This window comes from Cygnus olor, chromosome 7 (genome assembly GCF_009769625.2).
Source record: "Cygnus olor isolate bCygOlo1 chromosome 7, bCygOlo1.pri.v2, whole genome shotgun sequence".
In the NCBI taxonomy this organism is placed as follows: domain Eukaryota; kingdom Metazoa; phylum Chordata; class Aves; order Anseriformes; family Anatidae; genus Cygnus; species Cygnus olor.
In genome coordinates, this window is record NC_049175.1 from 6,401,046 (window position 1) to 6,422,269 (window position 21,224).

The 21,224-nt window shown below is 41.2% G+C and overlaps 1 protein-coding gene and 2 long non-coding RNA genes across 10 annotated transcripts in view; 2 read left to right on the top strand and 1 right to left on the bottom strand.

Annotated features, from left to right (window-relative positions):
* The window catches only part of NRG3 (neuregulin 3), a 400,082-nt gene extending 395,230 nt beyond the window's left edge, over positions 1 to 4,852 (top strand). For all 4 annotated transcript variants that reach the window (XM_040563990.1, XM_040563987.1, XM_040563989.1 and 1 more), the window contains one exon: positions 1,556 to 4,852. In XM_040563990.1, coding sequence (XP_040419924.1) covers positions 1,556 to 2,063 — 508 coding nt within the window. In that variant the 3' untranslated portion in view covers positions 2,064 to 4,852. The remainder of the gene's footprint in view (positions 1 to 1,555) is intronic.
* Positions 3,793 to 12,867, bottom strand: LOC121073224. The gene is made up of 2 exons (XR_005821572.1): positions 12,294 to 12,867; positions 3,793 to 12,119 (listed from the first exon to the last, which is right to left on the bottom strand). It is a non-coding gene; the product is annotated as an uncharacterized LOC121073224 (long non-coding RNA).
* A 473-nt stretch (positions 12,868 to 13,340) lies between these two features.
* LOC121073297 overlaps positions 13,341 to 21,224 on the top strand; it is a 300,964-nt gene continuing 293,080 nt past the window's right edge. For all 5 annotated transcript variants that reach the window (XR_005821600.1, XR_005821599.1, XR_005821602.1 and 2 more), the window contains exon 1: positions 13,341 to 14,177. This is a non-coding gene — a long non-coding RNA (uncharacterized LOC121073297). The remainder of the gene's footprint in view (positions 14,178 to 21,224) is intronic.

A 21,224-nucleotide genomic window follows, 5' to 3' on the forward strand; every position in this document is an offset into this window, starting at 1 on the left:
ACAACGCCTCCTCCTTATCAGAGCTCCCAGCTGTGGTTTATGGTCTGCTGGGGAGGCTGCTGCAGAGCTTTAGTGCAGCGGCTGCACAGCAGTGCATGCGTGCACGTGTCTGGGCTAATGTGTCGAGCAGTTGTACAAACACACTGCCACCATAGATGAGCTAATTACAAGTCAGCGGCGCTCTACTGGAAATGAGCCTAAAGATATTTACTCCTCTTTTTTTCTGTCTGACAGCTTACCAGGAGGATGGGGCCAAAGGAAACCTTTCCACTTAATTAGCACTGTACGCTAATATCAGACTGCAGCTGTTTTGTACGCTTTAATTCCTGTTCCTAAGTTCTCTTTCTGCTAATGCCAAAAGAAGCAAGGCACATGTGAATAGGATATCCCTGGGGGAGGTCCAGCAGGTTTAAGCAACATTCAGAAAAATATGCTTGATGTATAAACTCAAACACCTGCCTGATGCTAGATCCAGACGTTGCTTTCCTTCACCAAGGATACAACATGTTAGATTTCATCATTACCTGGCCCTATTCAATAGTGATATGATCTCAAAACTGATGATACATAAAATATGATCCAGTGAGGAGGTGATGTCTATGGTTCTCGGTAATCATGACTAGCAGAAATACTCTTACAGCACTGGATTTCTACTCATACTTCTGAATTGGAAACATCTTTTTTTTTGGTATTGTTTCCTTTATATTTAGCATACTTTTCATTTCTGGCTTTTTAAGTATTTCTTATAAATGAAAACATTTTCTGATATGACTAATGAATTTGGCTGTGAAGCAAAATGGAAATGTCGATGAAAATTCAAAGTTGCCTCACCATAAAAGAAATCATACTATGACATGTGTTAATGGAGGATAAGTGATTTTTCTTGAAATAAAGGTGAATAACATTTTCCAGGGCACAATGTATTATTTCCAGATGAGACTTAAGAAACCAAATCATATCAACATAGGCAGTATGGGTGATTGAAAAGAACGGCACATTTTTCAGAGGTACAATGCACTTAGATGCTCTGAGTGTTTGAAGGGGACTGCATGTGTTTCCATGCAAATAAAGAGACCAACTGGATTTTGTTTAAAGTTCTTTTTGTTCTGCATCTTTTTACATGTTTTCCTGAAATAGTGATTTGACATTGAGAGTTTTGATGTTCAGGAAAGCATCAATCCATTTGCCCGGTTATGAATGAAGGAATGGGATTTCAAATTTGATTTGAAAAATAGTAATGATAATAATCATACAGTGTAACTCATGCAAGCATTTAGAAAGCAATTGTCATTATTCTCATGTACTGGTGGGGAAAATGGGACAGAGAGAAAAGCAGTGGTTTGCCACAGGCAATAAAAGCCAGGTCTCCAGAGTCTGCTGTTTTCCCCAGGGCCATACTAGCACTAAGTGCTCCTAGTGTGAAGAAAAAAAAAAAAAAAAAAAAAGCCATGTATCTTTCCAGCACAGCTCGCTGACTCTCATACAACATTCCTCTGGGTCACATCTGACTGCCCAATGTGCAACATAACCTTTTTCTTTTTATTATTCTTTTCAGGTATTCATCCAGTGGTTTAAAAACTCCTCAGAATACTTCAATAAATATGCAACTGCCTTCAAGAGAAACAACCCCTTATTTTAATAACGTGGATCAGAAGGACTTGGTCGGATATTCATCTTCAAGGGCCAACTCAGTTCCCATCATCCCGTCTGTGGGCTTGGACGAAGCCTGCATGCAAATGCAAAATGTTTCTGAAGTAACAGGCATCAAATGGTGCAAAAACTCCTATTCAGCTGAACTTGTCAATGTGAGTTCCCCAGTCAGTAATTGTCTTATAGCAGAACAACACGAAGTAAAAATATTGCTAGAAACTGTGCAGGAGCAGATTCGGATTCTGACTGACGCGAGGAGGTCAGAGGACTACGAACTGGCAAGTGTAGAAGCAGAGAGCAGCGTGAGTGAAAACACAGCGTTTCTGCCCATGAGCCCCATGGCCAAGTCAGAACGAGAGGCACAATTTGTCTTAAAAAATGAAACACAAAGAGACTCAGTATTGACCAAGTGACTTTGTGTGGGGGTTGTGGGAGGGGAAACGAGATCTGTGCATTTGATGCTTTGCTAAACAGGAAAGGAGGAAATTAAATACAAATTATTTATATGCATTAATTTAAGAGCATCTACTTAGAAGAAACCAAATAGTCAATCGCCCTCATATCATAGTGTTTTTTAACAAAATATTTTTTTAAGGGAAAGAAAAGTTCCAGGAGGGATAAGGCGTACATCAGGTGCTTTCTAGGCAGGATTATACATACAGTTTCAGTTACAGAGCATTTTAACACTGTCCTGTTTGGCTGTCAGAAGGCTTCGGCTATGCATCCTTTTTTCAGTAAAGGCCAAGACCTTTCTTAGGTTCATTCCTGGTTTCAGGGCAGTGCTGCAGCGCATGCTGGCAGGGGCGCAGGTCCCGTAACCCCAGCGCAGGCCTGGTCCCCTCTCCCCCTCTCCTCTTGGCTCCTGGTTCATCCCGAGAGAGCAAACACACAAACAGCTACTTCTCGGCACCAACTGTGGAGTGACCACCAGTCCCTAACTGAGCTAAACTCTCTACCTTACTTGAGTATGTCAGTTGGCTTAAGAAAGTCAGTGGAAACATCTAGGAGCTTTGGGTCAGGCCAAGCGTGGAGTGGGATTGGGGCCTCTGGAGATGCAGTGGCCAGGAGCCCGTGGCTGCCCTGTGTTCTTCTGAGCTTTGCCTATCAGAGCTGCCTTGGTGGAGGAAGAGGAAGAACAAGAGAAACAAAGTGCAGAAGTGTGTGCTGTGGCAGGTTGGGTTGGTTTCTCTTGTAAGAGTGGGAATGTAAACTCCATTGTTCTTACCAACCCCTCAACATTTCTAAATTATTATACTTCAGAGGCATTTGTAAGCTCTCAAGGACCACTTCTGAGTGTGTGTGTATTTTTTTTTACCTTATTTTTTATTATGGGTTGTTCAGAGATGCATCAGGGAGGTCCAGTATGATCGAAGGCCAGCCGGTAAGTGTCCATGCTGCCCTAATTTGCTCCCGCTTTCAGTTCTTCAGTCACTTTAATTAATCGTGGCTTAGGCTTGTGAACTTTAAAGCTCCAGTCCTGCAGATGGTACGGTATGGGCAGACCCGTGATCATGCACACAGCTGATTCTGATGGGGCTATACATGAGCAGATGGTTTCCACCAAATCAAGCCCTGCCGGGGATCAAGGCCTTAGAGAAGAAATGTCGTTTCCTGGTTGCAGTATCCCAATTGCATTATAACCGTTTTTTGCATTTGCTTTCGAGTCCCTCTTCTCCCCAGTAAACTGTAACATAATATGCGAATGACACCATGAATTGGGTTCAGTGTCCCACACATTGCAGTTTTTATTAGTATTAAAATATCTGCTTATTTGTGGAGAAAAAGAAGATGAACTATAATAAATAATTACCAAATAGCCTTCCCTGGTTAATGTCAGAAGATTGATTTTAAAACAATTACAGTATATACAGAATGTATTAAAATATTCCTTTGCAGCAAATTGTTAAATTTATTAGATGTGCCCCAGACTTTCCAGTTCACAAGTCTCAAGATTTCCCAAAATAGCACAATTGATCACACAGTGCTGTTGTATGTTTAGTCAGAATAAAGCAATATTTTAACCTCTGTCAAGTAAATTTCAAAAAGAAATGCTGAAGGTGTATGTCATTTATTTTGTGCCTAGTTAAGGCATTAAAAAAAAAAACTATTCACAAGTCTTCATTCAGCAAGTCTTATTTTGGGTTTCTTTTGTTTTATTTTGTTTTGGTTGTTGTTTGTTTGTTTTGTTTATGTGTGTTTGTGCTTTTTTGATTATTTTTTTTTAAGATAAAAGTTGATGAAATTGTCTTGTTTACAAAACTTTCTATGGCTGTAATCTTTGCTGTGTGTTTTCAATAAAAGTGTATTTGAGGGCAAACTATGCTTTATGCCCCAGGGTGGAGCATGCTTCATTCAGACTCCCTTCCTCAAAGCTACAGAGCTTTTCTTGTAGCAGTAAGACGAGACTTTAGGCTGGCATCGGTTTCTCCATGACATATTTCTGCACTATGTGGTGGCTGGGCACAATCTCACTGGGCATGAGCTGAGCTGCCTGCAGTCAGCATGGCACCAAGCCCACACCAAATAAACCCTCTGAAAGACGAGGTGTGTTAGGTGGGTCTCAATTTCACATCAGTACATTTGTGTGACTTTTCTGGTAGCTGTTTGCATCTTGCCAGCTCAGAACATGAGCGAAGTGAGCTTGCATCTGCCCAAAAGCCCTGTACAGATACCTGCAATTTACAAAATGGCTACTGTGTAAAGCTCTGAGTCAATAATCTGTGAAGCGTGCTCACAATTAGATAATTGTTCACCATTTACTTCTTCAAGAGATGGCCTCTCTGCAGTAAAATGCAGAATCCTGCCCAAATAGCTGTTTCAATGCTAAATCTTTTCAATCCAACTGTAAGGCCTACCTGCTCCCAAATCCTAGCAAACTGTGCAATCTCACCTTTGGCAATGTATTGGAAACACACTGCAAGATTTCTGTTGAAGAAAGAACTATATCATAAGCAATGCCTTTATTGAGAGAATGTGTTCACTCAGCACCCCCAAAAGACCCAGAAGGAGGGCAAGAGCAATGTATTTAAGACAATAAAATGTTTGATTGAATGACAGATGAAGATCTGAAATGGTGAGGATATCTTCAGTTCATGTTAGAGATGCGATCTTGTATTCAGCAAAGGATGTGTGACTGTTATATGTTAACTGTTCTATTCAGTTTTCAGCATGTTTGAATAGAGAGACGTTAATATTAACCATATGACAGACTAGCGTATTATTTGTTAAGAGTATCATTTCAGATCCTGTTGAAACTGTCATGGTTTACAGAGGAAAAGAAAAAGGTTTTCAAACATCTAAATAGGTAGCCTTGATGTGAAGTGTGTTTCTCTAATGCAACTGTTTTCCCCCATGGACCCTCCTACTTTACAGTGAATGGGACAACATTTTCTCTGAGGTCTGCCAATTAGTTTCGTAGACGGCACAAAAGATTCCTTAAAGTTGCACTGAAACAGCTGAAATAGTAGGCCAAATTTTGCTTTACTTCTGAACCTTATGGTCCCATTGAACTCAGCAGATCAGAGGGGATGTATCAGTGCGAAACGTAGTTTATTCCTAAAATTGCATCTGTTCCTAGCCTTGGAAACAGACTGTAATCTGCCTAAAAGAGGCTCTGAACTCCGTCGTTTACCTGTAACATAATTAAAAATTATATCTGACCTATGAAGTTCAAGTGTAGTCTGGTGTGAAAATTCACACGCACAGTGCTACACTCGAGTAAACCAGGAGAACAGCTAAATAAATGGAGGTGAACTTTCTCTGAACTGAGCAGATGAAGCCTGCATCTATTCAGTGTAATGCTGGGGAGCAGAATTATGAGAGGAATGTTTTGATTTTTTCTTTTTCTTCAAAACAGTCCAAAATAACCCTAAAAAGCAGTCAAACAATCCCAACATTTGAAGTAGGAAATGTGGGTGAGTATGGGCACATCTCATGTCATCAGACACTGAAAAACTCTTCAGTACATCCATATTACCCAAAGCTGAAATGTTTTAATTCTTGAAGGATCACATTTAGGTAAACAAACATACCAGTGAAGAAAGCTCTTCAACATGCTTTTGGTATCTAGTCACCTAGCCAAGCTCTCAGCTGCTGTACTCAGTGCTGATATATTAATGATATATTAGTCATGTCCCAAGTCTCTCCTACTCAATGTCCAGTTTAGTGTCATGAAGCTTAGTAGCCTATCACAAGATGCAGGGACTTCTACATAGATTTATGGAGCTATCTTCATTCTGCATATGAAAATCAGACTCATATCAGTGTGCAAACACCCTCACTACATGCAGTACAAGGTTTGTCGGCCAAGTGCTTGGCTTGCCACATCAATCCTCTTATAGGGGCTGAATACCATTGACTGGGGCCCAATAGGAATGAACTTAGCACCACTTAAATGTAGCTAATTCTAATGTTATTCATCAAAATCCTCTGAAGAACCTGGTTTAAATTTGGGGGAAAAAAAAAAAAAAAAGAAAGAAAGAAAAAAAGAATGAGACTATAGCATGTATATGATCAAGCATGTACTAGCTCCTGAATCAAAATGTTCGACCAGATAATTCATATCTACTTCTCATGTAGGGAGGAAAAAAAATTGGATTCCTCTTCCCAATCCATCCCCAGATTCCTTCAGTCTAATTTTGAACGTTACTTGAGCTCTTAAAAAGACGTTATGAAAATGAATACCAAAGAAGAACTCTTTCAGAGTCCTAGCTGCAGCAAATGAAATTAAAGCTTGAAGGAGCAGACCCAGAATAAAAACTGTTTTTGAAAAGGGCATAAATATCAATTGCCTTTCAATAAAATACAATTTCCCTGTAAACTGTATTTCCCTTGGGAAACCAATGAGTTTATATGAGTGATTTGTTATCTTGGCATGAATTTAAAATGTTCATCTTCAAGCAGATTGGGAAAAAGCAAATATTTAGTATAGATTTTTCAGCTTTAAAAAACAAAGATCAATTCATAGAGGAATATAGTTCTTTATCTTGCTGAAAATATAAGGGGATGCACACTTTTTTCTTTTTGTGCTGTGTTATTACTGCAATATGACAGCAAGCTCCCTTTGTTTTGATGTCTACCCACGTGAAAACAACTGGGACATTCACTTTTCAGGTTTTAGTCATGGCACCTCCAAATCACCGTTATCAAACAGGATTTTTGTATTTTAAGTAACAAAGTTCACGCATGAGATAAAAATGACACAGCTATTACAGCAGTAAACTTATTCACGAGGTGTTTTTCATTTTTATTACACAGCAGTTAGTGGATTGGGCCACAGAGATTGGTAGTTTCTTGTAAGAAATATGGTCACAGAGCGTATCACTGGCAGTGGGAAGCCAACACTGAGCCCAGAGCTGGGGAAACCTGCAGTGGGGGAGGAAGCAGTCATCCCCAGTGCATGCTGTGCAGTGTAAAGGGGCTTTCATCTTGACAGTAAAAAGCCATATACTGGTTTATCTGTTGAAACTGCCAAAAAAAAACCTTACATTAATTTATTAACAACCATGTTAGTAATATTTGATGAAAGGAAAAGGGGCAGAAATTCCCAAATTGTTAGTACTTTTATCGTTCACTTGAACAAAGGTAATAATGTTTTGATTTGTTATTATTACAGCACCATTTTCAACATCTTCAATAGGGACAGGATGATCATGGTACACTGACAGGATGCACTCAGCCTTATTTCCTCGAAAGGATTTAGCAGCATCCTCTTTGGTCAGCAGTCCTATAAAAGGGGAGTGATTTCCCAGGACCCCATATGGCTGTTCTTGTGAAACTTTTCCCCGATATAAAAATAAACAGCAGAACAACCTACAGGTTTTTGTTTGTTTTTCTTTTTCTATGAGGGAACAATTATAGGTGTAATGAAGAGCTTTTTACTGATGACTGAAGAACATAAAGTATAGGACCTAATGTATGTAAGTGGCATGGAAATTCTCTATTTGTACTACAGCTTTTAGTCATATATTTGAAAAGTAATATATTCTGTAACACTGCCAGGAGCAGACCTACATGCAATTTGTATTTATTTTTCCTTAACACTGACCATGGGCTGTACCACATCACTGTAGTGACTGGGTATCTTGTCCTTTTTCCTTGCTCTTGCATTGCAAGGCCCACTTCTGTGCTGTCTCGTAGCTTCAGATGTCACTGAATTTACAGTATTCAGCATCTTTATTCACGTTCATTTTACTTTATCATTGGAATCAAGAATAGAATTTACAGCCTAATTTCTGGGACAGTAGGGACAGCTACCAAGTAAATTTAAGGCCTAAAACCTTTAAAATTCTATACATGTCCATTTGCATGCTGTAAGTAGCCCTTGCAGAAGAAGTTTCCCTCAAGAGAGGATTTGTGCAGGCTGTGCTGCAGGGTGCTTCCCTGCCCTTCCTTCACGGTTACCAGCTCCCAGCATTTCCAGTCACCAAGTCAGCGATCCTCTTCAGGTTTCTTTGTCCATACATTAACTCCCACTGCTTGTGTGCATATGATACAAAGTATTGCCACTTGTCTGACCTGGATATTCAGGTGGCCAAAGGTGAACATAAAGAACAGCCACAGGTCAGGCAGAGACAGCGGTTCCCTTTTCCCAGTAGGCTCCATGATAAATCCTTTTTTTTAGTTTCAAGTCCTCTGGTGTTTTCCCATGAATTAACACCTCGACCAGTTGCATGTTGTTGCCTATGAAGGATGAATGGCTTGGCAGTAGGAGTAGTGGTCAGCACTTGTTCTGGGACGATTAGCAGTGCAAGCAGGACCAGAAGTCTCTGATCCCTGCAGGGTACCAAAAACCATCTGAAGTGAAGCTTTCTGCCTCTGATTCACACTAAAATGTCTCCAAAGGTTAAGACCCCTAGTGTGCACTACATTAAATAACATAATACAAATAATGCCGAAGCTTATGAAACAATCAAAAGAGTTACATGGCAAACACTGTTTTAAGTACATCTCGTTTTGATGTGGATGGAATAAGCTCTTAGTTGTGTAAATATCTGGAAAGTAAGAATAGAAATAATAGTACAAGAATACAACAAAATGCAAATAATAATATGCCAAAAGGTCTAGAATAGGTAGGGAGCTTCACTGGCTACGGCACAGCTTTTTCCACAGGAGAGGAGGAATGGATTTTGAGACATGCTAGGACACAACATCTGAGAAGCTTACCTCAGTTTCATTTCTCTCTGAGATCTCTCACATGTAAGTGAAATTTTAGTCATCTGCACTAGATCACTTTTTTTTAGTAAGTGATTTACAAATTCTGGAATCCTTTTCAAGTGCTGAATTTTGGAGGTTTCTGAGGATTTGGCTCATGGTTTGAACTGAGCTGTTACTCACAATTTAGCTGGAGCGATCCAAGCAGAAATGCCTCTGTCCATAAGGATAATTTCTGAACAGCATTAAAGCAGTTTGATTCCAACTAACTTCATTTTTTATACTTCATTGCATGTTCTCCTTGATTATTGCACAGGTGAAGCTGCTTCCAAACTCTTCTTAGAGTTGTCATCATAGATCGGGTTTTAGCAAAGTAGCTGGTTCTGTTCCTTTAATTTCAGTTCTGACCTTGGTCTGAAGTGTTCCTGTTACAGAACAGAGCTGGGTCTTGCAGTCCGAAATTATGTATGTGTACAAGCAAAAATCTCCATCTTATTCTGCAGCAACTGTTTGCATTAGAATCCAAGCATGGATGGTGTGAGAGGGCTGCCACGTTGATCTTCTCATATTATTGGTTTTGTTTATATTTTAAATATAAATTCTATGCTGTTTCTCTTTATTTTATATAGTGAAACAGTGAAGGTAAAGTCAGCCTGTCTGCATTTTCATCTCAGCTAACTCTGGCAGCTTTTCTCCCAAAGCCGCTCAGGAGACTAACTCCTTGAAATCCTGACCTCAGAGAGAATTGATACCCCAGCAGGTGAGGATTATTCTGAGCAGGTTTTGTATGTGTGTATGATTATCTAGGCTTTCTTTCATCTTAATAAACTTACTTTCTTCCAAGTAAAACACTAAAAAAAAATTAAAACATTATAAACAGTGAAGCAAAGCTAAGGCAAGAGATGTTATCTGCATTCTCTGCAGAGGGGACAGGGGCTTAAGTAAGGGATCACTACCAGAAACCTTTCCGCTAGTATGATAATATTTTCACATGTTGTTAATGCCAAAATGGCTCTGTAGGGTTTGGTCACATACATTTGCAGATTGTGCCATGTATGTAAACTGGTAGCCTGTTCTAAATTGTCAATGGTCTGTAGCATCTCAGAATGGACTTTCCCACTAGCTGTCCTCACTAAGGACAGCATGCAACTTGCAGTTCAGTTTCATTTGACTAATAGGCATTTCTGGTGAATAGGCAGCAGTGACACCCTATTGCTGGGTGTCACACAAAGCCCCACATTGCTTGCTGGTAAGACAATCCTCCCGTCAGTCTTGCTGGCAGTGCTCTGTGCTGAGACCAGAGCATGCCCGCATCCTGCAGGTTTGACCCCTTGGTCAGGCAAGGAGTGAACACCACATTTCACAGTAGAGGAGGCTTCCTAAGTTAAATGTGAGCATCTGTCCCAGGACTGAGATAAAAGGGTGACTTGGGAAAAAAATACAAATCATAGTCCTTTAAAAAAGTCTCCTCTGTTACCCTATACAGACTGACCACAAAGTTGGGGTTTCATTTCAGTTTCTTCACTAAGTAGTCTTGTGTTCACATTAATGTAAAACCATTTGTAGGCAGCTTCAGAGAATAACACATCACTCTGCAAACACCAGTGCTCTAAGGAGGTACTATAGCTGCTGGGCAACTTTCCGTCCTTGTGGGTAGGATCCGCGTCGCAGCACTTTGTCTTCCTTAATTAGCTCACAGAACAGCCGGCGGTGCCCTGCACTGCTCTCCCACCATCTGCAGATGCAATCCTGGGCAACTGGCCGTACTGAAAGCACTTAGAAATGGAATGAAGGTAATGGAGACATGGTTTGCTGTTCACTATGAATATCCAGCTTGGATAGTTAGAATAACTGCAAGGGAAGAATTGCCTTTGCAACTCATGTGCCTGACTTATTGGTTAAATTGCTTTTCAGTCCTCGCCATTTAGCGAACAAGGACATTAAGATGTCCAAAAATAAACGTGGAGTGATTGGTTCCCAGAACTAGTTTTAATAGTCACAAGTACAATATTTCAGACTTTTTACTGAACACTAACCAAGTAGAGTCAATCAAGCTTCATTTAAACAGATTATTTTCTATTCTGGAGTTATACTTGATTTCATACTTTCTTCTATTGACCACCATATCACATAAAATTATGTTTACCTTAAAACTGATCTGTAGATACGCATGAAACAGCACCTAACATGTAGACATGAAATCTGAGCATTCCTAATGCATTGGATGAGTCTTGTGAAACCTTTTTAACAGCTGAAAGTCTTGAACCATTCACTGAAATAAGACAACTAAAATACCAGCAAAATTGATTCTGCTGTCAATAAAATCACTAATAAACACTCAATTTGGATTTGGGGCTGGTGAATAATATATAAATATATATGTAACACCACATACACAAACTTTTTTTAGAACACAAAAATGAATGCTCCAACTTAAAGTTTCTTCATCTAAATAGCTGGGGACAGTACCACTTAACCACATAGCCTAAACACATTGACAAAGGGGAAAAAGCTGTCTATTTTCAACTGTGTTTATTTTTTTCACTGGTAAGAATAAAAAGAAAAGAAATATAATCACAGTGCCTATGACAAAGATCGTGTTTCAAGGAGTGTGCAATGTGTACCATTATTATTTTGACTGCAAATGGAAGACACTTTTAAACTGACTGTGGTTCAAAGGAAATAACCTTAGAAAAACTGTCATGCAGCATTCCAGGAAATGTTTTGGTTTGGTATGTTTGGCCTCCGTTTTTGTGGAGCTGTACATTCCTGTCCATGGTTTTAAAGGATATAAAAAAAAAAAAAAAAAAAAAAAAGAACTGATTTCAGAATCAATCTGTATTTTGACTCGTTTTTATACTTCCAATGCCCATATGAGTGAGCAAAGCTGAACAGCATCATTTTCCCACTTAGTGTCACAAATGAGTTCTATTGTGTGTGTTATTGAATTCAGCCCTTTTTCCTTACCAAAGCAGTGTTCTACCATCACCAGTGATCGCTTCTCTCCAAGCAGAATTTTCACTTGAAAGAAAAGCCACAAAGAGGGACAAGACTAATCTGTCTGAAAATGAAAGCTTTCCTCGCCTCAGCCTCGATGCTGGGAGGACCAGCTGGGATTTGCTGGAGTTGGAGACAGGGAGGCACAAGGGTCTCTCACATGTCAGCACCCACAGGGCACATGCATGAAAAGCTCAGGTCTTCTGCTATTTAAGTCAATTTTTCCAGTCTCGCCTACAAGCCTCTCAGTTTTAGGCACTCAGACTGAAGCAGGTAGAATGGCTGAAGTATCAAAACAACACATTGACAAGGGGAATCAGCTGAGAAAGGAGGCAGAGACAGCAATGCCTTTAGTTCTGGACTATGAGGGGGAAAAAAAGCATAAATTCTTTGCAAAATGACCTCCCATCTTAACACAATGAAACAGATCTAGGCAACATCACTAATGTTTCTTACAGGAAAAAGAAAAGAGGGAGAACTTTAAAGCAACTTACATTTCAAAAGCAGAAGGTGAAGATCTCCAGCCAGGTCTGCAGAAGAGCAGCAGGAGTGGAACCACAAACTGTTCATCCCTCCTTGGTCAGCCAGCACCTGGGACTCCAGGTTCAAACCTCCAGAAACTTCCCAAAATGGCGGCCAGCACTGTCCCCGTGGCTGGGGCATGCGGTGTCCCCACAGTGGCCGTGGGGATGTGGCAAAATGTCAGTGTCACCCATCAAACCCAGGTGGGTTACCACACTGTGGTGGTGGCACCTCCTGGGGTTCCATGTTGTGTGGACAGCTGCGTTTTGGGGTGGCATTTTCACACACAGCCCTGGCGGTATGGGCTGGACTGCTTGGTGCTAAGCATATTAACCGTCCAAAACCCAAAGGAACTTCATGACTTCCTCCAAAAACATCCCTCTGATAGCCCCAGGGCAAAGCCTGGAGCTGCCTTGATCCCTGCAGCTGCTGGCTCCCCTCGCAATGCACTGAACGCCCAAAATCCCACTGAGAGCCCATAGGAATCACAGAATCAGCAAGGTTGGAAGGGACCTCTGAAGATCATCGAGTCCAACCCCCCTGCTGAGCAAGATCACCTAGAGCACGTTGCGCAGGATGGCATCCAGGCAGCTTTTGAATATCTCCAGAGGAGACTGCACAACCTCTGGGCAACCTGTTCCAGTGCTCTGTCACCCTCACAGTAAAGAAGTGCCCTCTCATATTGAACCAGAACCTCCTGTGCTTCAGTTTGTGCCCATTGCCTCATCCTGTCACTGGGCACAACTGAAAAGAGACCAACTCTATCCCCTCAACACCCTCCCCTCAGATATTTATACACATTGATGAGGTCTCCCCTCAGTCTCCTCTTTTCCAGGCTAAACAGGCCCAGCTCTCTCAGCCTGTCCTCGTACAACAGGTGCTCCAGTCCTCTCATCATCTTTGTAGCCCTCCTCTGAACTTGCTCCACGATCTCCATGTCCCTCTTGTACTGGGGAGCCCAGAACTGGACACAGTACTCCAGGTGTGGCCTCACCAGGGCTGAGTAGAGGGCAGTTGAACTTCATGAGGTTCCTCTCGGCCTAGCCCTCCAGCCTGTTGAGGTCCCTCAGAATGGGAGCACAGCCCTCTGAGGCATCAGCCTCTCCTCCCAGCTTTGTGTCGTCAGAATGGAGGGCCCAGGGCTGGGGGCAGCGCACTGCAGGCCCGCGTGTCAGGGGGACACCAGGCCCCGTCACGGTTCTCTGCCACTTGGGCTTTCTTCGTGCCCCACTGCCACTGCCACTTCGTGCTCCCAGCCACTGCCTTGAAGAGCCCTGCTTTCCTAGCTGGCTCTTAGGCTTTTCCTTTTTTTAAAAATGTGTCTCAGAGTATCTGTCTGAATCTGTCACTTGGCCTCTTCTAATGCATGTTTTTTGCTTGAAATCTGTCTTTAAGGGTGTTGGTTCAAGTGCTTTTGAACACACCAACTTACAAAACGGCAGGAAAATGCTCTGCTTGCAAAGTCCCATTTCCACAAGCAGAGGTGCTCTGAAGAGCATAACGTTGTAACCCATTGGTCTAACAACACTTTTTTCCTCTGTCAGAGGGCTAAGGAGAGGGTTGGGGTGGGAAAATAACACTGCCCAAGGTAAAGATCCTACCCCAACACACATGCTTGGCCTGACAGAGAGGATAACTGGGGATGGGTCACAGACAACCAATACCCTTCAGTAAGATGAAGCTGTTCACCTGGTTGTGCTGTCACAGCTGATGTCACTAAGGACACCCTTTATCTTCCCACCAGCAGTTACAAGCTCAGGTTTTTCCTTGCATGCCTGTGTTGTAAGGTCTGTTTGCTGTGGTAGAGAGGGGCAGCTCTGAAGGTATCTTCTGGTGGTAGAAGGCTTGTTTCTGAAGTGAGTAATTTCTGATGTTTTTTGTTAGGAAAAAAAACTTGTGGTTTTTATCTTTTTTTTCCTCCCTTCAGTGAGTCTGGTTATCTTCCCTCTTTCTTTACAACCTTTTCTTTTTTTTTCTTCCTACTCCTCCTTCTGTACTGGATATTTTCTCTAATAGTTATTTTACATGTTCTATAGCATAGTAACTGGATTTATTAGATTGAGCAGGGATTAAGGTGTTAGAGAACAACAGTCTTATAGCTTTATCTCTCACTATTCAGAGTGAAAGCCTTAGCTGATTATTTCAGAAATGTACCTACTTGGTAAGAGAGTCTCCTTTGTTTTCCTTTCACCCAAGGGTAAATTGCAAGTTTCTTGTCTGCTGCTTTCTAAAATTGAAAAATCTGAAGCTTATTTAGAGCATATGCCACAATAGGCACTGCAAGCAGTCAGGCCATCCAATAAAGCAGTCTACATCCAGAGAGCCTATACTAACTTTCAAGGGTGCAACTTAAATTGTAAGAAATATAAATGTAATAGGAGTGGCTCATAAAATTCCCATTAAGAGTCATGCGTGATACTTGCTTAAAATTTCATATGATTATGGAATTCCATTTGCAGATGTTAAAGATGCATTAATTATGACTGCTTTCTGAAGCAAGGCTACAGCAAGTACTACACAGCTTCAGAAACTTCCCATAACAATCTGCATCCTAATTATTCACACCACTCTACTTAGGTAGTCATCTGCAGAACAACAGCATTCTTCAAACCATTTAAATCCTTTAATTCATACTTTTCGTAGATCCATAGCAAGCTGGTAAAAATGATGGCAATTACTTCTCAAGCGATGTTTACAGTTATAGCTACTGCTAATGTTAAACACTGCAGTTACTTGCCAGCAAAATGCTTCTAGAAACATCATTGGTACCATGTAAAATAAGAATGTTTTATTGTAAGTATCTTTTTCTGCCAGGACTTGGTAAGAGTATGCACACAGACCTCAAGTGAAGTGCTTGGTTACTTGAAAAATATGTTGTTGGTCCCCCCAACACAACTGTGGAAGCAATGATAATTGTGAGCCTCCTTTGTTTCAGAGGTGGCACTTCTCCTTAAAATGAAGGTGTACTTACTAACTTAGTAATATTTAAAATATTATGTTTATGTCTCTGGATGCTTTCCTTGAGTGGAAGAGTTTGTCCTTCAGTGCATTGAGACAAATTATAGGCGGGCGGGCAGGCAGCAGCAGAACAACCAGTCATGAAACTCTGATTTTACTCTTTTCTGGTGAGCTTGTGGCTTTTTTGTTTTTCACTGTTGTTCATAAGCACTGTTACAGCGGGATTTATGCAGGCACGAAGACATGAGAAGGGCTGATAATTCAGGAGGCTCTTGCTGTTCGCAACAAAGGAACAGCAGAGGATGCCAAGGCCTGAGGGAGGTGCAGGCCTCACCTAAGCGTGACAGGCCTCAGGAGATCTGTGCGATGGGAATTAATAAGAACTTAAAGAGTAAACTCCTGGTAAACCCCCTACAGTATTCAGATGGAAATAAGCCAGTTAGACCCAGGTCAGTATGGGAGAATTGCTTGGAAAATGAGGTGGGGGAAATCTACTCTGAAAATAGGACTTTGTTTTCCTTCTTGGCAATCATCTGCCAGGGAAAACGTTGGCTATAAATAAAAACTTTGTGCAGTGTAATTACATGAAAACAAAAACAGAGAGGGGTTTGCAGAAAGAGCTGTGATGTGCAGGTCAGAACAGCTGGGCACCAAATGTGTAGCTCCTCACTAATCGGCCTGACGAGTGGTTCGGGCTAGGTGTGGTGGATTAAGTACATTGACTACTCCATTTTAAATGTGGTGTTCTCCAGGAGAGCTGATTGCTTCGTAAGGAACCAGAGTACCTAGAAGAGTTGTGAGGTTTGAGAGCTTTTAGCTGTCCTATTTTTTTTCAGAAATCAGACTGGAGAAAGGTAAGGTGGGGTTAACAGTGAAAACCTAAAACTTTTTAGAACTAGTTTCCTGCTGCCTGGGATGGTGGATAACCATGCCGATTAGATATGGTATCACAGATGTGCATGTGCCTGTTTTGCTCCAATCCCTCTTGCTCGTAATGGTCTCTTCTGACTATTTCTCTTTTCATTCAGAAAATTCTCTGATACAGTGGACTTGGAGTAGGGGGGTTGAGGGTAGAAGGAATAAAGCTTCTCTCCAGCAGCTAATATAACACCCTACTACTATTTCCCCATGCTTCCCTTTGGTATCTTATATAAAATCTCCAGTTGACCTTCTCAGAGTTTCTTCTGCCTCGTGCTGTAGTTCTTCTGTGTCACACTTGATAGTTTGCTGCTATTCTTCTAAAAATAGCGTTGCTATTCTAGACTGTGACTTACACCAGGGACAACAAAAATGAGTTATTTAACACTTCTTAAAAAAAAAAGAAGTGGTTATGGTGTTGGCCAAGTCCCCAGGAACTGTGGAGAGCCTGAAGTTGGCCCTGCTCACCAGAAGACTGTGCTGTGTGGAGGTGTCTCTGCACGGGTGACAGGAGCTTTGCAGGGACCTTTCTGGGAGATGCCAGGGCATGGGGATTTGCCTGCTGACCTTGTGAAGGCACTTGTTTGACCTTCAACAATAGGAACATTTTTTCCCTTGAGCCACTACTATTCAGGGAGCTGATGTTGTAGTAGTAATATACTAAGGGAAAATTTTATGGCAAACTGCAGTTTATGGATGTCAGCTGTCCTGCTTACAACCAGCAGTGTAAAGAATGTGAAGCTGATGAAGAGCACAACAACTGACGAAGGTGGATGGGAACAGACTGGTTCAGGTGCCAGACAAGCACTACATCTATTGAGAAATGAGGGGAAGGAAGATCTTGCCTCTCTGATCTGTGCTTGCTCAGCGCTTTTTTGAAAGCACTGCAGAGAGTAAGTGCTTTTTGGTTGCTGCTTTTTTAAGTCTGTATTTTACCCATTGGGTGTAACAGTTTCTTGACTGAACCTCCACAGGGTATGCCTTGCTTTGGGAGATTTCTATGTTTGAATTGAAGAGCATTTACGGATTTATTAGTGGTAACTTACATCTCTGGCTGGTCTACATTTACAGTAACTTTTTTATTTCAAATCAAACGAACCTTTTATTCCTATCTAGTTAATTGAGCCAATATAGATTAAGTTCTCTAACACAGCTTTTCCCCTCTATGAATTTGATGAATTAGAAAGCTATCACTAATTATTATTGCTATACTGGACTATTAATTTCTTTCCTCAAGAAGTTACTATTTTTATGTGGCTACAATAGCCCGAAGTAATTACAACCTTAGTGTTACTTGAGGCCATGTGGTTTAGTGGTCTACTGCTGAAATTTACTACTAATGTCTTCAAAATACTGGGAAGGAATAACAGTGTAGAAAGGGAATCTCAATAAGCACCATCAGGACAATAGCTGAGGATACCCTAATGCACCATTATTTTTAACCTATATAATAACACCAAGGTAATTGCATGGCTATTGAAGAAGAAGAAGGGGGTATGGTATAGGTTTCTTTTGATGCTAAAGATAAGCCATTTGCTTTATCTGGTTGATGAAAGAAAAATTAGATGATGAATGACTTAGTGCAATTTTGAAATCAGTGAGACTGCCCAGAGTCCAAAATTCACAAAGTCAAAGGCTGACTTTTTCTTATTTCTACTAGAATGATAAGATGTTGAATCGCTATTGTGCGTAAGAAGTGGTGTTAGTGAAGTATGAGAACGGTCACGGAAATACTTGCCTATAGTCTAATAACTTAGGTGGATAAAAGTCTACCTCATGCCACATGAGTGGGGGAAATAGGAAGAACCGAGAGAGGGATTTCTATCTGGGGAAGAAGATGCCATACCTGAAGCATTTTTTCATGAAAGATTATGGCATGAAGCCAAACAGTAGAGAACTTCATGATTTATGGGTTAAATATCACTTTAATCAAGGAGATGCCTTAAGTAGCCAGTTTAATCATTGTCATCAACTTCATCAGGGTGATTGAAATCATCATTACTTTAGTGACTGATTATCGAGAGTTGGATGTGGTCTTTCCTCTAATGCTGAAATTGCTCATTAGAAGAGTGTCAGAGGTCTCTGACAGTACCTGTGCATAATCTGCCCTGGCATTTTTGCTAAGTTCCGCTGGAGCGTGTGGATTTTTTTTCGATCAAACTTTGCCTAGTGTAGTTCAAATTAATTATTATTTTGTATTACAAATACCTATCTATATATGCATAGAACTTCTGATAGAAGTGTAGAAATCTGATTTCTTCTCAGGCTTTGTAACTGGTGGCAAAAACATTATTTAAACACAGTTGAAATACATGTTTATTTCACTTGTCTCCAGGGCAAGTCTCAAGCTGTAGTGGTGTTGAGAGTAGAAGGAAGTGGAAGATCAGACAACTTGCTCTCCTTGTGTTTGTCTCTGAGTACAGGGTCTCACTTCCACTTGCAGATACTCAAATTTTGAGTAAAAGCTTGAAATCTTACCCAAGAAGACCAAACTTTCTGTTGAAATTATCTGATTTTGAGGGACTGCTGCTTAACTGAAGTGCTTCTGGCAGAGGTAGCAAAGCACAGAACCCAAAATGCAGTAAGTGGCAAAGCTGGAAAACCTGTGTGCTTTCAGGAATGCAAAGATGCTGATTATAGTTTGGCAACTACACGACATCCTAGATTTAAAATGGATTTAAAAGAAGAGATTGAAATTCCTGAATGAGAACAAAAACAAGATTAAATCTAAACAAAGCCAAATCCCAAAGCAATATATGCCTGAGTGGACAGGCTGATGGTTGTTTGTGGTCAGACAGCAAACCAGTGTGCTATGAGATCAACAAAATGATGGTCAATGTGGAAGTTGTGTGTGAAGTTCCCCATCTGGTATAAGAAGATAAATTGATTAACATGATTCATGAGGAGCATACTGCTGGGTTATTTGAGGCAGATAACTGAAAGCTTCCTATTTTTTCCCCCAAAGAAACTTGGAATGGACCATCAGATACAAATAACAGCAGAGTTATAAGAAGATTTGAGAAGCATAAAAATGGGTTTGAGGAGCAACTAAGATAACCATAACCTATATAGCAAGTTAGCTGTAGAGATGATGAATCCAGACAGCCAGGGGCCTTGGGGAGCTGGGGTTTCTGTAGAATGGAAGATACACAATTATGCCTGGTTAAGTGAAAAGGCTTCTCTTGCTCTGGCTTCATCTATTTTTTTAAATATATGAAAAGTTCTGGGAGTCCTATTTTGGTTAACTTTAGGGTACCAACAAAGAATTGATAAAAGATGCAGGTACTGGAAACCAGACTCGTAAACTGAAAGTCTGTTGAATCATCCAAGTTTTGCGTTGGGTTTTTGATGGGATTAGCTGTTCTGCCAAGAAAAACAAAACCCAAACAAAAATTGTCTGAAAATTTGCAAGCGTAGAGGAAAATCAAGCAGAACTTAGCTGTCTGTGAGAGAGGTTTGAAGATCTGTAATCCAAGCATGGTGACTTCTGGCACAAGTGATAAGCCTCATCTGTCTTCAGATGGAGACTGAGGAAAGGAAGCCAAGGATGTTTTTGTCATTTTGTAGCAACCACCATGGGAAAGACAATCGCTCCAGGCAGGAGCTTTCCCAAAGAAGCAGCAAATACAACTAATGAGAAGGGCCCCTAGCAATGCAGAAATAGTTATGCAGAGGGACCAGGGTTTTTAATTTGGTTTCAGAACGTATGGAGAAACATGAGTTTGAAACTAAAGACGACGTTTAATTATTTTTATGGTTTGCAAAGTGAATTTAATGTGTTGGACTGAGGAAAAATTGACACAGAAGAATTGACAAATGTGAGAGAAGCAAGGATAAAGGATTTAGAAGGGTTTCTGGACTAGGGAACAAGAAATGTCTCCCTGCTTTACTTAACATATTGGAAAACATGTTTTGTTGTCTTTAAATACATGGGAGACTGATTGGGACTTTAAGTGACGTGTACTGATTTAACAGCCTTAATCTCTTCTCATTTGGGGATAGGAATACTGATGTCACTCCTGCTTTGCAATGGATGCATGCAATGTGCTTTCTAAGGTTTATGGTGCAAGCTCTTCTCCTTGCCCTTCTTTATCCCTGCAAGATTACTCTGTAACGCTCCCCCTGCCCCATCCCTGCAAAGAGGGGAAAAACAAAAACCACAAAATCCCCAAGGCTGTGTTGCAATGCCTGCTAGCACCCCTGTGAGGCTGTGCTGTGTGTACCTTGTACTTTGGTCCCAGGGTGACCCTGCTGCTACAACAGCTGTTTCTATGGCTGCCAGCAGCACTGCTCTTGCAGTACACTACTGTGAATCAGGTTTCTTACTGCTCATGTGTAAGAGAGCTTGAACCAAGCTTCCATTTTATTCTTTGGGCAGATGATCTTCTGTGTAAGTGTTCCTGCTCTAGCTGCTCTTTAAAAATGCATGCTGAAATCTTATTTTTATTATTCTGTATTAGCAACTGTGTTGTTTGTTTGTGTTTTTTTTTTTTAGACCTTACATTCGCTTCTTACCCTGCAGGTGATCCTCCTGACAGACACCCCCTTCCTTCCCACTGTGATGTAGCTGCCTGTGCTGCTTAGAAGGAGCATTTGGTACAATTACAAGGCCTTTTACGATAGTACTGTTGTTCTGAGAGTGTTCTGGAGTGGCTGTGTGCCTGGTGCTTGCTGCAGCCAGGCAGCAGCACCTGGAGAGAGGAGGAACAAGCTGCAGCCCGGCCATGCTGAGGAGCTGCAGCCAGGCTTGGCAGACACAGCAGTGATGGGCTGCCCTGAAAATGTGGCTGGTCTGGTATCCTAAAGCACAGAGCCTGAGCTACTGCCTCTGTGCAGGAGGACAATCAAACCTTTACAAGTATCAAACCGCCATGAGAGCAGACTGGGAGTGCCAAAAGTGGCAATGAAACATCTGACTGCTGCTGGTGGCATGTCAGCAGTAAATAATCCTGTGTGTGTTCTAATGGTCACTGCCAGATCTGGCAGTGTGAGCTCTGCTACCATCCACGGTGGTGGTTGTGCGGCCA